The 14,128-nt window shown below is 46.7% G+C and overlaps 1 protein-coding gene across 2 annotated transcripts; it reads right to left on the reverse strand.

The window, feature by feature from the left end:
• Window positions 1–596: 596 nt before the first annotated feature.
• On the reverse strand, window positions 597–5,682 carry PRNP (prion protein (Kanno blood group)). Of its 2 annotated transcripts, XR_014186020.1 has the most exons (3): window positions 5,615–5,682; window positions 1,800–2,689; window positions 597–1,229 (listed from the first exon to the last, which is right to left on the reverse strand). XR_014186020.1 is itself a non-coding variant. In XM_082072435.1 (2 exons), exon 2 carries the CDS (start codon window positions 2,685–2,687, stop codon window positions 1,929–1,931), a length of 759 nt encoding a protein of 252 aa, XP_081928561.1. In that variant the 5' UTR covers window positions 2,688–2,689; window positions 5,615–5,682; the 3' UTR covers window positions 597–1,928. The 2 variants fall into 2 exon arrangements, 1 of the variants encoding a protein (XP_081928561.1); XM_082072435.1 differs by having other exon boundaries at window positions 597–2,689.
• Window positions 5,683–14,128: the final 8,446 nt, after the last annotated feature.

Below are 14,128 nucleotides of genomic sequence, written 5' to 3' on the forward strand. Positions count from 1 at the left end.
GGCAAGAGGCTTTGCAGCGCAATAAATCGCATCCTACAAAGGCGCAAACCAAACAGGTCCAAGGCTTGATCTTGAGCTTAAAATTAAAGCAGCGTCCAGCTGAAAGGTTCAAATTCTTTCATCTTTTTAATTGTAATTTTTAACCATTGCCATAGTTTAAGATGCTTAATGGTGATACTGGTTTAGGTACTGGGGAGATTTGGAATTATGGCACCTTTAGGTTGGGCTTGGGGCTTTACGTGGAGTTAATCAGGCCTAACTCCACCGGAACAGCAAATGTAAAAACTCTTTTATTAGACAGAAAATAGAGTAAATACAAGGTATTATAAATTAATAATTAGAAATGAGTATTGACTTCCTATGGGGAGAAGAAATCCGTGGCCTCAACTAGCACATTGGCTTGATTAGGAACTATTTGTTGGGTGGTTAGCGGGAGGAGAAAAGGTTAACTGAAAATGTAGTTTTTAGGCCAAATTTAGTGCTGAAAGAGAACAAAGGCACCCACAGGCCGGGGAGGAAGGGACAGAGAGGGCGAAAAATGCGGCTTCTGTCTATGGGGACCGGCGAGAGCTGTTTGCATGAAGGAAACCAATGTGTCTTGGCTTGATCCGTTTTAATTTGTACCCGACATTGAACACTTAGAAAAGTACCAGAACGGCAAATTTAGTGCATGCACCGTTTACAGATTTACAAAAAACATTCGCGTATCACAAAGTACGGGTTACCTCAAAGCCCTGCTTTTCGGGTGAGTATCCTGAAAGGTTTATTTTCCTTATATTTTATACATATATATATATATATATATATATAGATCTCTTCACGTAGCTTACGATACGAAAAATCATTTAGGACGGTGTCATTCAGTGCCTTGCAAGAAAAAATATACACGAGAGATATTAAATATAACGTGGGGGCGACCGGTTCGACAAGCGCAACTTCACAGATGCTCTGGGTTCCGCACAACCCGGCGTCGGCCCAAACACAAGAAGCAAGAATTCACCCGCTGCTTCTACAAATGACTTGCAAAAGGTGATTATTACATTTTTAAGCATCTCTCATCCATCAGGCTTGATTTTCCTGATGCTGTTTGCCGTGGATTTAGCTGGATTTAGTCTCTTGCGATGTTCCGAGCATCCTTTGAGCTGCATCTTAACGTCCTTTAGGTCAAAGTGCCGAAGTGTGAGCGCGACTTGCCATCCATAGTGCATCCAAAATAGCTTTTTGTTGGGCTGTAACACACCAAGCGTTACCGTTTTGGGGATTTTTTGACCGTTCAGCAGCACTTTTTGCCTTTAGGTTAAGAAAGGCAGGGGGGCTGAACTGAAAGCAAAGCGTTGCGAGGGTCAACCAAAACCCAACGAGGGTTAATTTTGGGTGTTGCTGCAGGAGGCATTTGCAGCATGCAAGGTGCGGAGCGGGCAGGTCCCTATGTACACGGTGAAGGGTGTTTTTTAGGATGAAAGGGTTAAAATCGCAACGCAGCAGCTTGTTGCTTGAAAAACCCATATCTTAGCAACCCAAACGCCCTATGGGGTATGTGGGTGCTGGGCGCAACGCTGCGCCGTGCTCTGGGGAAATTGGGTTTGATGGCAGCGGGACTTGGGGATTAAATAAAACCCCGCTTGTTAGCAAAGAGGGTTTTTGGAAGCGCTCTTGAGGGCCGGGTGAGCTCCTCTCTTGACGTGGTCCCTCTCGGGGTGTCCCCGAGGAGGAGGAACGTGGTGAAGGCCATTTTTAGGGTATCCAGCTCTATCACTGTCCTGTTGCGCCGGGGACGGGGTGGTAAACGAAATATTCACCTAAACCGGAGGCGATGGGGAGCGTCGGTGCCCGTGCGCCCCGAGGGCTCTTCACCAAAGCAACTGAGAACTGGAGGGCTCGGGGGGTCCCCATGGGGATGTGGGGGGCGTCTCGGAGCGGCGGGGGCATCAGTGCAGGACGATGAGGGTGATGAGGAGGAGGGCGGCCAGGGAGGCGTCGGCGAGGTGCAGCCGGATGCCGGAGGCCAAGCGGTACTCGCGGTACTGCTGCACGCACATCTCCCGGATCACCTTGGTCACCACCTTGGTCTCCATCTCCGTCTCCGTCTGGTTCACCCCGGGCCCGGCGTCCGAGGCGTTTTTCTTGGCGGCGGGGCCGATGTTGTACTCGGTCACCGTGATGTTGAAGCAGTCGGCGACGAAGACGTCCTGCGACACGGGGCTGCTGTAGTCGCGGTAGTAGACGCGGTTGGGGTAGCGCGAGGCGTTCTCGTCCCACCAGCGGGACTCATCGAGGCTGTCGAAGCGATAGTGCATCCCCGACATGACGCGGCCCATGGCGTAACCCCCCAAGCCCCCCACCACAGCGCCCGCCGCCGCCGCCCCGGCCACGTGCTTGAAGTTGGTCTTGGATTTGGGGGGTTTCCATGGTTTTTGGTTGTAGTAGCTTCCTCCGCTGGATGGGTTGTAACCCTGGCCCCACCCGGGGTTGTGGGGATACCCTGGGTTGTGGGGGTAGCCTGGATTATGGGGATAACCGGGGTTTTGGGGGTAGCCGGGCTGGCGGGGGTAGCTGGGCTGGCGGTGGCTCCCGGTGCCCCAGCCGCCACCGCTGGGTTTGCCTTTGCCTTTCTTGGAGAAGGCGACGTCGGTCCAGGCGCCGAGGAGCAGGGTCACCAGGCAGCAGGTGACAAGGAGCTTGGCCATGGCTGTGGGGCACAAGGACGGGCAGCGTTAGGGGCAGGAGGCAGAGAAACCGTAGCCAGCGCGAGCGTCGTGTACCCTGTTGCCCCAAAAATAAGCCCTACCCCGAAAATAAGCCCTAGCGTGATTTTTAAGGATTTTTGAGGATGCTTGAAATATAAGCCCTACTCCAAAAATAAGCCCTAGTTACAGTTCATTAAAAAAGTCAATTTAAATAGTGTCCAGGCAGCTGTACGTATAAAAAACGGTGTCTTTAGGAGCGAAAATTAATATAAGACACTGTCTTATTTTCAGGGAAACAGGGTAAAACACAGTCCCCTTTAATCCACCCACAGAATTAATAGCTTAAAGACATGTTTTTCCTCCCCAGAGCCCCTTATTTTGATATATATATATTTTTAAAATATATATACTTCTGTATATATATCTACATATAAGAAGGATAGATTAGGTTCTTAGGTATGTGGTTTAAAGCTAGAGTTAGGTTATGGTTGGACTCGATGATCTTAAGGGTCAAACAAAATGATTCTATGATTCCATATATATATATATATATATATATGTATATGTATATCTCCCCACCTCTCCAACAGGTCCTCTGCTGGTAACGGCAACTTTAAGCAGAGGAAAAAAGGGTTTAGGAAAAGTGCTTCACTTGGTAGGGAGGTATAAAAAATCCACTTATTGAACCTGCTCTGTCCAATTAGGCGATATAAATGAGATTTCTGCCGTGCAAGGGTGGGTGGTGATGAACAGACTCATCCCACTCCCAAAGCTTTTGGGTACCTGGGGTTGCAAGGGTGGAACCCCCAGCCTTACCCTGGAGGCTTTTTTTCCCTAAAGAAGGGAATTTGGTGTGTTTTGCCCAATTCCCTGTTTATGTGCAACAGGCCTTAACTGAAAATCAGCATTTTTCTAGTTTAATGTGTTTGCAAATAGCTGCTTACGCAGCATTTTGCTGCTGGCGTTCCAGGTCTCTCCTACGCTATCTGACGGGATTGCAAGGATGAAATCCCGATTTAAAGAGCTGTTCTCTCCCTGTGTATAATCCAGCCTGTATAAGACACACAAGCGCTGCAAATCCTTTGGGAAAGACCTTTGGAAAACACCCCCCTGAGCCGCAAAATCCCTTCGGATGCCTCCCTGCAACACCATGGAGCGTTGAATTACCGTCACTCTTGTGTTTAATGCACAAATTCAGCAATAGATAAGGGTTTTCCATCCCATCCAAGGCTGAGATCCCCCCCAAAAACCCCCCTGTGTGCACTGGGATGCTGGAGAGGGAGAGAAAACATTCCTAGCAAAGCGTGGGTGGGTGTTTTGCAGCACCCTTGGATGCTTCAGATGCACTTGCTGCCTTGTTACAGCAATAAACAATTAAGTTTTTTTTCCTGAGTGGGGTTTTTTTGCAGCAATTAATGGCCCAGCTTCCTTAAGAGTCATTGCTTAACCCAGTTATTAAGTTTAATGCAGATAAAAGATGACGGTCTCTCATGAGATGCTGCCCTTAACAGCACCAACAGGCAGGAAAAATATGTCAAAATATGTTTGGTTGGGATCATTAGCAAGAGGTTTAATTAAAAGAGAAGATGTGAGAGCCTGTTTATGCTGATAGGGAGGAAAGCCAGGCCTGGGCTGCTGGCCCAGTGCTCTCTCATAAAAGAAATACAATAAAATAGGGTGTAAGGCACCCTATTTTTGCCCCACAGCACCCACCCCCTGGGAGCAACGATGAGATTTAAGACCAGTGTAAAAACATCCCAATTATTAATTTATATTATTATTTTTTTAAGACAGCGAGTGGCAAGAAGGGGAGAAAATCAAGCCCAGGATGAAAACAGGTTTTAGCAAAACCCCGGAGGATATTCCAGCCTGGCAGCCCCGACCTGTTCCTCTAATTGCCTGATAAACAAGGCGAGGGCTCGTTTGCGTTTGCGCTGCTAATTACCGAGCTCCTTCACCCCAATAAACGCAGTCGCTGCCACAAACCCCCGGGAGCCACTTTTTGGGCTTGGAGTTGCTTTTTCTCTGCTTGGAAATAACACTTAAAGCATGACTGTAATATTATCATTAAATTATATCCTCGAATGGCTTTGCTGATATTTTTTTCCTGGCTCTTTTTAACCTCCCTCCCCCAGTTTTTCCCTTCTCTGCGGTCAAACGTAAGCGACGAGCAAGTAATTCAGGGGGTTTATATGGGAACGGTTTGTAACCGAGGTTTTATTGGAGAAGCGGAGGAACCCGGGAGCTCCTTCGGGGCGGAGGGGAAGCGGAAAATGGAGGATTCGAGCAGTAATTACGTGCGCAGGGCTGGCGAGAGGGCGGTTTTGGGCTTGGAGAGGAAAACCAACACCCCGGAGCCAAAATAACTGTGGAAATAACCTTGTTAAGGTGCCTTATGGGGGGGAGAGAGAAGAAATAGAGGGAGTTGGGGAAGGCGGGGGGTGATATGGGGAGGAAGATGCTCGAGGACAGGGGTGTCCGGACCATTTTGGTGATGCTGGCAAGGTTTTGGTTAATGGATGGGGGGTGGAAAATGAGGTTATGGGGAAGGGGGGTTGTGGGCTGGCTTGCTTGCTGAAAATGCCCCCCCTTCGTTTTGAGAAATCGTTTTACATTTTTAACATATAGATAAATATAAATCCCCTTATTTTTTTTAAGTGCAGCTGACAAAAGAAACAAAAACCCTCCAAGGCGGCAAAGCGGGGGGAAGAAATTTCCCACCAGCTTTGAATCAGCCCTGAATAAACAAGCCGAGCTCTGTCTCTTAAGGAGGACGCTCGCCTTCGGAGCTGGAAATCCTATTTTTAGGCAGCGATGGTGGGGAAAGGAGGAAACCTCTTTATCCCCTTGGTGTTAAACCCCGTTTGCCTGGGGATTTATCCCACCCCAAGCCCCCATGTCTCTATTTTCCCCCCCCCAACACTCACCGGTGGGGAGCCCGTTGCTTTGCTCGGTTCGGGGTGATTCAGCCTCGGCCGCAGAGCGATGGGGAGGAATAAATAGCGAGAGGGAGGAGCCGGCTCCTGCGCAGCACAGCCCGGCCAGCATCCACCCTCCATCCCCCTTCCCCAGGGAAAATCCCTGCCAGCACCCCAAAAAACGTTGGCTTCACCCCCCATCATCCCTGCCGGCAGATACGGGCATGGGGGGCACCGGCAGCGACCCAACGGGCTGGAAAATTGAAGTGTTTGGATGGTTTATTCAAGATATATCGATGGGTCGGCCGGGTTTGGGGCTGGATTGGAGATCTTGGAAAAACTCAGCTCGTGGTTTATTCAAAAAGAATCGATGGGATCGGTAGGGTTTGGAAATCCTGGAAAATTGCAGCGTTTGGATGGTTTATTACAAAAATATTAATGGGGTCAGTAGGGTTTGGGGCTGGTTTGGGAAAGTGCAGCAGTTGAGTGGTTCGTTCAAAATATATTGATGGGATCAATAGGGCTTGGGGCTGGTTTGGAAATCTTGGGGAATTGCAGCGTGTGGATGGTTTAGTCAAGAAATATTTATGGGATCAATAGGACTTGGGGCTGGTTTGGAAATCTTGGAGAATTGCCACTCTTGGATGGTATAGTCACGAAATATCGATGGGATCGACAGGGTTTGGAAAATCACAGCTCTTGGATGGTTTATCCAAGAAATATCTATGAGATCAGCAGAGTTTGGGGCTGGTTTGGGAAAATGCAACATTTGGGTGGTTCGTTCAAAAAATATTTATGGAATCAGTAGGGTTTGGGGCTGGTTTGGAAATCTTGGAAAATTGCAACATGTGGATGGTTTAGTCAAGAAATATCAATGGGATTGGTAGAGCTTGGGGCTGGTTTGGAAATCTTGGAAACTTGACACACCTGGATGGTTTAGTCACGAAATATTGATGGGATTGGTAGGGCCTGAGGCTGGATTGGAGATCTTGGAAAATTTCCACACTTGTATAATTTATTAAAATGTATTTATTGGATCAGGAGGGCTTGGGGCTGGTTTGGAAATCTTGGGAAATTGCAACACGTGGATGGTTTAGTCAAGAAATATTGATGGGATCAGCAGAGTTTGGGCCTGGATTGGAATTCTTGGGAAATTGCAACACATGGATGGTTTAGTCAAGAAATATCTATGAGATTAGCAGGGTTTGGGGCTGGTTTGGAAATCTTGGAAAATTGCAGCACGTGGATGGTTTAGTCAAGAATATCCATGGGATCAGCAGGGTTTGGAAAACTGCAGCACTTGGATGGTTTATTCAAGAAAGATCGATGGGATTTGGAAGGGTTTGGGGCTGGTTTGGAAATGGCAGGGTCAGGTTCTGGAGGAGGAATGGATGCTTTTAGTGATGACGGTCTGCAGCTCCAAACCCATTACCCTGTGAAACAGAGAGATGCTCTGCAGGCTGATGGATAGAAAATATAACGTAATAAATTAATAACACAATAGACTCAGACCTACGGGGGAAAGACGAGTTTGTCTTGCTTTGGAAGAGTAAAACTCACTCCTGCACAGAGCGGTTGTGCTTTATGTTGATGTACCCTGATATTTAATGGGAGCAAACGCTACAGAAGACAATTAAAAATTATATGGGATGCTCATGATGAGCTGGAGCTTTTACAGCACCATTTACAAAGGATAATAGAGACCTAAAGCCCAGGATGGGGACTTAATCTCATCCTTTAGGATTAGGATGGGCTGCAATAAAGGGGCTGAGTCCAGAGCAACCTGGGATGCTCACGTGGTGGTTGGGACGTGCAAATGAAGCTTGAAACTAATTGCGCTGAGGCAGATTTTTGGCACGGCCACATGACAAAGCCAAAACCCTACCGAGGTTTTGCTGCCCGAAATATTTGGGCCGGATACGGCCATCCTGGGGATGCTCCAACCATGGAGCGCATCTGGTCATAAAGGGGATTTCCACCCTGATGCTCCGTATTCTTTGTCCATCTGGATGGATTATGTTTAAAAATAATAATAATAATTTCTATCTGGTAGGGAAATGGTGCTTCGGCTGCACCGGGGAGGCATCTGTATTCATTTCCGAAAGAGAAAATTAAATACTGGGGGCAGGATTAAGGTCAGCGAGGCTGTTCAGGCTCTCTCCTATAGTACACAGACGTATTTATTCCTCATGTGAATGCAGAGATGGCTCCTGAGTCCCTGGTTTGGGTTTAAATACTCTTCAGTGGGGTCTCTCAAACCCAAAACCAGGAAAAGAAAGAAATAGAGCATTGGGAATGGGACAGTTGGGTTGAATCCATCCATGGCTTCTAAAAATCAGGATTTTTCCATAATAATAATATAATTCAGGGGAAGTTTTGGTCTTGTTTAGTTTATTCAAGAGTATCAATGGGATCAGCAGGGTTTGGGGCTGGACTGGAAATCATGGAAAACCGCAGCGCTTGGATGGTTTATTCAAGAAAGATCGATGGGATCCGCAGGGTCCGTGGCTTCTAAAACTCACGATTTCTCCATTATAATAATATATTTCAGAGGAAACTCTGGTTTTGTTTGGGGAATTAGAGAAACTTTGTCATATCTCAGCTGCAAATCGAGCAGGAGCAGCCTATTGACTATGAAATAACGTTTAATTTCTTGCGGAAGTTAGCAGCGAAACCACCCAAACCAGTATATCCACAGCATCTATTTCACGGCGCCGTGTGCCACACGGGTTTTTATAGCATCTCGGGGTAAAATTTGTGCCGGCAACGAGCCAAGAGCTGCATCGATCGGGAGGTTTGGCCCTTGTTCATCTGCAGCAAAAGGGGCTGGAGGAAGTAATAATGCAGCATTAAGTGCGACGGGGGTTCCTGCCAGGTTAGAAAGCATTAATGGGATGGGTTTTTTTCTCGTAACAAATGGAAAATGTTGATTTTGCTTTAATGTTGAGCTGGGAAAGGACCTGGGTTCATTTGACCCTGCTTTGTTGCTTCTATTGATTTTATTTTTTATGCTTTAATTCATGCAAAATGGTTTTATTCACATAACTCTGGGTTTGCTCGGAGAACAAGCCGCAGCTTGGGAAGGCAATAAGATAGTTTGTGGGAGGTTTTACTCATGTTTTTGGGGTAATTTGGTGGAGTTTTGAAGTCTGTCCCCATCTCGCTGTCAATCCCTGGAGCTGGCAAAAAATCTGGGCTCAAGCTCAGCCCATCTCATCGGGAAACCTCTTTAAACCTTCCAAAGAAGTGGAAATAAGTGCTGCGTTTGGAGCGTTAATATAATGCATTTTGCAGAAGTTTATTTTAAGTAAAACTCCTCTACCTTAGAGTTTTTTCCTTGGGAAACAGATGTCTTGGCCTTATAATATTCAGCTCCAGAGAAAATGCAATTTGGGGAATAAACGGGGCAATGGCAGCAAAGGGAAGGAAAGCGCCGGGGGAATTATTTTCCCATCCAAAAGTAAAGATGCCACTCGGGTCATTATTTTCCCACGTCAGCGTGTAATTAAAAACTGAAGCTTTATTAGGATATTTTGCATTTTCTTTGGTAAAGCTCGTGGTCCTGCAGACCCCAGGAAGGGCAGCTCCGCTCTGAGAGGAAATAAATGCCATTTTTGGCCCATTTTTAGCAGGAGAAGAGGTTTTCCATACGCTGCAGAGGAATATTTACCTGCACCGCTATTCTGTATTAAAGTGCAGAAGTGGCAAGCGCAGCTCACAGATGACGTTTCTGTTTTGCTCTATAAATAAGATAAAAGGACTATATACATTTTTAGCCTTTTGCTGCGGAAAAGGCAAGAAGCCAGACTTTCCATGCAACACCTCGTGCTGCTTCCAGGAAGGTTTATGGGGTTTTTAGGGCCAGATGCTGCTCTGTTGCAAAGCCAGCATGGAAAAAATAAATCAGTTTACGACTGTTCTAGTCAATGAGACTCATTGCAGCCGGGGAGGAGTTTGTCGCTTGGTGTCGAGTTGTTTTTCTCACTCTTTTTGCAATGGGAAGATGTGAACCGCATGCAACAGGAGGCTCCAGTGAGGGTCTATTGCAAGGTGTTTTTTTGGGGGGAAAAAGCAGCAAATAAGGCAAGTCTTTTACTCCTTGTGTCTCCAAGATAAAGCTGGATCCTTGCGGAAGCGGAGTAACCGAATTAATTCAATCTGAATTTCCCTTCCACAGGCAGCGGTGGCTGAAATATAAATTATAGGAGGCTGCACGCACCTTTTTTCTCTTTACTATTAGACGACTGTCTTAGAAAAGGCTGTAAATGTTTATCCAACTGCAATGATCCGATTAAGAGTGTAATAACCTCTGCCTGGTGCTCATTGCTATTCCAGGCAGGTTAAAGCTCCTTAGGGATGGGAGGGACCCTCCCTGCCCACAGGCTGATGCTTTCCCAATGATGCATCGTGTCTTAACATGGGACGCAGCTCCCAAAAATGTTCCTTTGGCCTTGGCTGGGGTTGGTGGCATCACCCAGGTGCTAGAAGGTAAAATAACATTGTTAAAAAAGGGAATTTTATATATATATATATATATATATATATGTATGTATGTATATACATTTATTTTAAAATATTTTTCATTTTGGAAGATGCGCTGGTAATAAAAGTGCTTTGAAAAGGGGGGAAAAAACACTCAGTTTTGGGTATTAAGGCCCTTGCTGCTGCCAGCTGGATGAGTTGATGGGAAATAGAGAAAGTCACGCTTGTTCGGGGAAGATGTTTGCTGGCTGATTCACTTTCAGCCCAGCGCTTGGTTCAAAAATAACCCGTCCCTGCGCCTCGCGAGCGAGTTTGTGCCTCCGGGTGAACAATTCCCCGCTGTATCCCGGAGAATGAGCGAGGGGAAGAGCCCGTAACCATCCATAGAAAGGACTCATTATGTCCTTTCCCATCAATAAATCTGGTTTTTGGACAGATGACAGCCCGGCGTTCGCGCTCTTTTAAAACACAACGTCCCGCCGCGAAGCTCCGGGAACAAATACAATGCGATAATTTGGTCGTACCCACCAGTTGGCTCCTTTGCAGGAAAAACTGCTTTTTCCTTTATTTTCCTGCAGGATTAGTAACACATGACTCACCGGGAGGCTTTTCCTTCGCCTCTTGCCCATTTATTTTTAACTTGTGATCCCCTTGGAAGAGTTTCCGAGATCACAGCGGCTGCGTACGCGCATTATATGACATAACACAGCAGCGCTGAGGTCACCTCTGTAAAAATAACCCGGGGATGGGCAAGGGCACTCTCGTTTCAATATATATATATATATTTTAATATATTAATCATCCATGCATCCATATTAATCATCCAGCTTCAGATCCCACTTCAGGGAATCGCTCCTGTCCCGGAATGTGTCTGCTGCTTGTAGGAACGTGCCAAAATCCTGGCTGATGGATTAGTATTTAAACATAATAAATAAGAATAATTGTAAATATTATTAATTTAATATTTTATTTATTATTCTTTATTATTATTAATATTTAATGTTGTATTCCCCCAGCAGAGCCGTGGGCATTTCTTTTTTACAGAGGTGTGATGGGTTGGAGGGGATGATGCCGCCATCCTTGGGGCTCCCTGTGTATCCCTGGCTGGGTTGTATTGGGAAAGAAGCAGGAAAACCGGATTTTTTGGGTGGAAAAAAGAGGCTTTGGGGTGAGATGGGGAAAGCCAAACCCTGGGAAATACAGGCAATTGTTTGCTTTTTAACTAAAAACCCAAAAGCCAAGCAATAGACTGAAACAAGGCCTGGGTTGGAGATGGAGAAATATCTAAAGAAACTTCTATATTCTTCTCTCAAGTGTATGTGTTTTTCTTTTATGTACGTAATTTGGGTCCAGGTCTTCGCTTTGTTTATTCACGTGAGAACAAATGGAGGTTTCGTGCCCCGTGACCTGGTTTCTAACACGAGTTCATTGAGAACGAGATGATTAAACCCAATTGCTCACAAAACACTCGTGCAAATCCTCTTGGCTCAGCTGGTGAGTCTGTTTCCACCCCAATTTTATCCCCCTCCCTCCATATAAAAGTTTCCCAGGGATGGATTATGGGATTTCATCCCTTTTTCTCCAGTTATAAATGAGAATAAGCAAAGATGAACCAGGCTTGGGAACCCATGGGGGAAATTGGGCTGGATTTTTAGCCCTTAGGGTCTTTAATATAATGACATATTTTACTCCATGATGCGCATCTTTCCACTTTGGAGCATCTTCCAGCTGGGATGTCAACCCAAGACCACGCGTGACTTAGTCCAAAGCTTTTCTTTCCCCTAAAGCAAGAAATTAAAGGCTCTTTATGAAGCTTATGTTGAGGATCCAGCTGATGTTATATACCAAAGAGATATTATATACCAAAGAGACAATATAGACCAAATATTCAGGTGTTATATGTCAAATCTGCTCCATATGTTTAATTTTATCTCGGAAGAGGAGCTGCTGATGGGGGAAAGCTTTACCATTGCCAACGTGGGAGCAAGAACAAGCCAATAATCGCAGTTTGGAGCAAGGAAAAGCCCGGGGAGAGACGATGCTGCTCGGAAGATGCTCATGAGTTGTCATGGGCACGATTCTCCCCGTAGTCATCTCCATGGCGACCTCCGAGCGGAGGGGATGCGAGTCGTGCCGTGAGCTTAAACGCTGCTCATGGTGTAAATAAATGATGCTCGGAATCATCCAAGAGCTTCATCCCCAGGGATGACAGAGGTTTTTAGCCAGAGCCTGAGGCAGCTGAGATTGCAAACGTTTTGATTTATGACAAACTGAGATTTGTAGCGTCTCCCCTAAGGTATTTCTAGGGCAGGTACAAGTGCACAATGTACTTGGATGAGACTTGGGTTGTTTTTTTTAATTGCCTTTAGCCGATGGGATTGGAAAACCCAAATAATATTCCTGCTTCTGGCCCAAGATTATGCAACGGGAATGGATACCTGAAGAAATAAAGCTGTGTATAGATAATGAAGTGGAGTTTTGAGTGGCGTGTGGAGAAGGAAGCATTTTGAAACAAGCATTTCCCCCCCAACTCATTTTTGTGGTAAACAACAGCAAACAGAACCATTTAATACATTCTGGAGCTGAGCGGAGATGCCAGAGCCAACAACTCCCCTAAAGGATTTCTCCTTAATTTTATCTCTGTATCTTTTCCAAGGCAAGTCCCAACACAGCGTGGATACCATGGCTTGCAGCCTGCGTGGAGAACACTGGGACAATAAAATTCCTGTTAATTTTGTGCAGAGAGCTGGCATTACAAGGGAAGAAGCCTATGGGGTTTTCAGGGCTTGGGGTTGCTGTCATGTCCAGCAAAAAGCAAAAAACAAGGGTGAAGAACACACTGCAAAGCATTTTATCTAGTGATGCTTCGAGAAGATGGAGGAAATAGACGGAATAGAGTGTACTATCAGCAAGTTTGCTGATGACACCAAGCTGGGGGAGTGGTGACACTGGAAGCTGTGCTGCCATCAGAGACCTGGACAGGATGGAGAGCTGGGCAGGGAAACATTTAATGAAATAGAACAAGGGCAAGTGTAGAGTCTTGAATCTGGGCAGGAACAACCCCAGGGTCCAGTGTAAGTTGGGGAATGACCTATTAGAGAGCAGCGTAGGGGAAAGGGACCTGGGGGTCCTGGGGACAGCAGGGTGACCATGAGCCAGCACTGGGCCCTTGTGGCCAGGAAGCCAATGGGACCTGGGGTGGGTTAGAAGGGGGTGGTCAGTAGGTCAGAGAGGTTCTCCTGCCCCTCTGCTCTGCCCTGGGGAGACCACACCTGGAATCTTGTGTCCAGTTGTGGCCCCTCAGTTCCAGCAGGACAGGGAACTGCTGCAGAGGCAACAAAGATGCTGGAGGGAGTGGAGCATCTCCCGGGTGAGGAAAGGCTGAGGGAGCTGGGGCTCTGGAGCTGGACAAGAGGAGACTGAGGGGGGACTCATTCATGTTTACAGATATATAAAGGGGGAGTGTCAGGAGGATGGAGCCAGGCTCTTCTCGGTGACAGCCAGTGATAGGACAAGGGGTAATGGGTTCAAACTGGAACACAGGAGGTTCCACTTAAATTTGAGAAGAAACTTGTTCCTGGTGAGGGTGGCAGAGCCTGGCCCAGGCTGCCCAGGGGGTTGTGGAGTCTCCTTCTGTGCAGACATTCCAACCCGCCTGGACACCTTCCTGTGTAACCTCAGCTGGGTGTTCCTGCTCCATGGGGGGATTGCACTGGATGAGCTTTCCAGGGCCCTTCCAACCCCTGACATTCTGGGATTCTGTGAAAACAAGTTTATAAAATGATCGAACATAAACCTTGTGCTGAGCCCACGTGCGTGAGCAGCACCAGAGGACAAACCCCAGTTGGCCAACAGCGTTTTGCTCCAGTGAGATACAAAGTGATTTTTTTGTTGTTGTTGTTGTTTTCTCTCTCTATAATTATCCGTAAAGCTGCGTCTGGTTGAACTCCACTGTTCCAACGTGCCCTTTTCCCAGCAGCTCCGGTGACCTTGGCCCCCGGCTTGTTTTTCAGCGCGTTTCTCAGCAAACCCAGAAGGACT

Source organism: Streptopelia decaocto (assembly GCF_964273445.1).
Source record: "Streptopelia decaocto genome assembly, chromosome: 25".
Taxonomy (NCBI): Eukaryota; Metazoa; Chordata; class Aves; order Columbiformes; family Columbidae; genus Streptopelia; species Streptopelia decaocto.

Coding starts and splice junctions, on each gene's coding strand:
- PRNP (XM_082072435.1), bottom strand. CDS start 2,687: ATGGCCAAGCTCCTTGTCACCTGCTGCCTGGTGACCCTGCTCCTCGGC.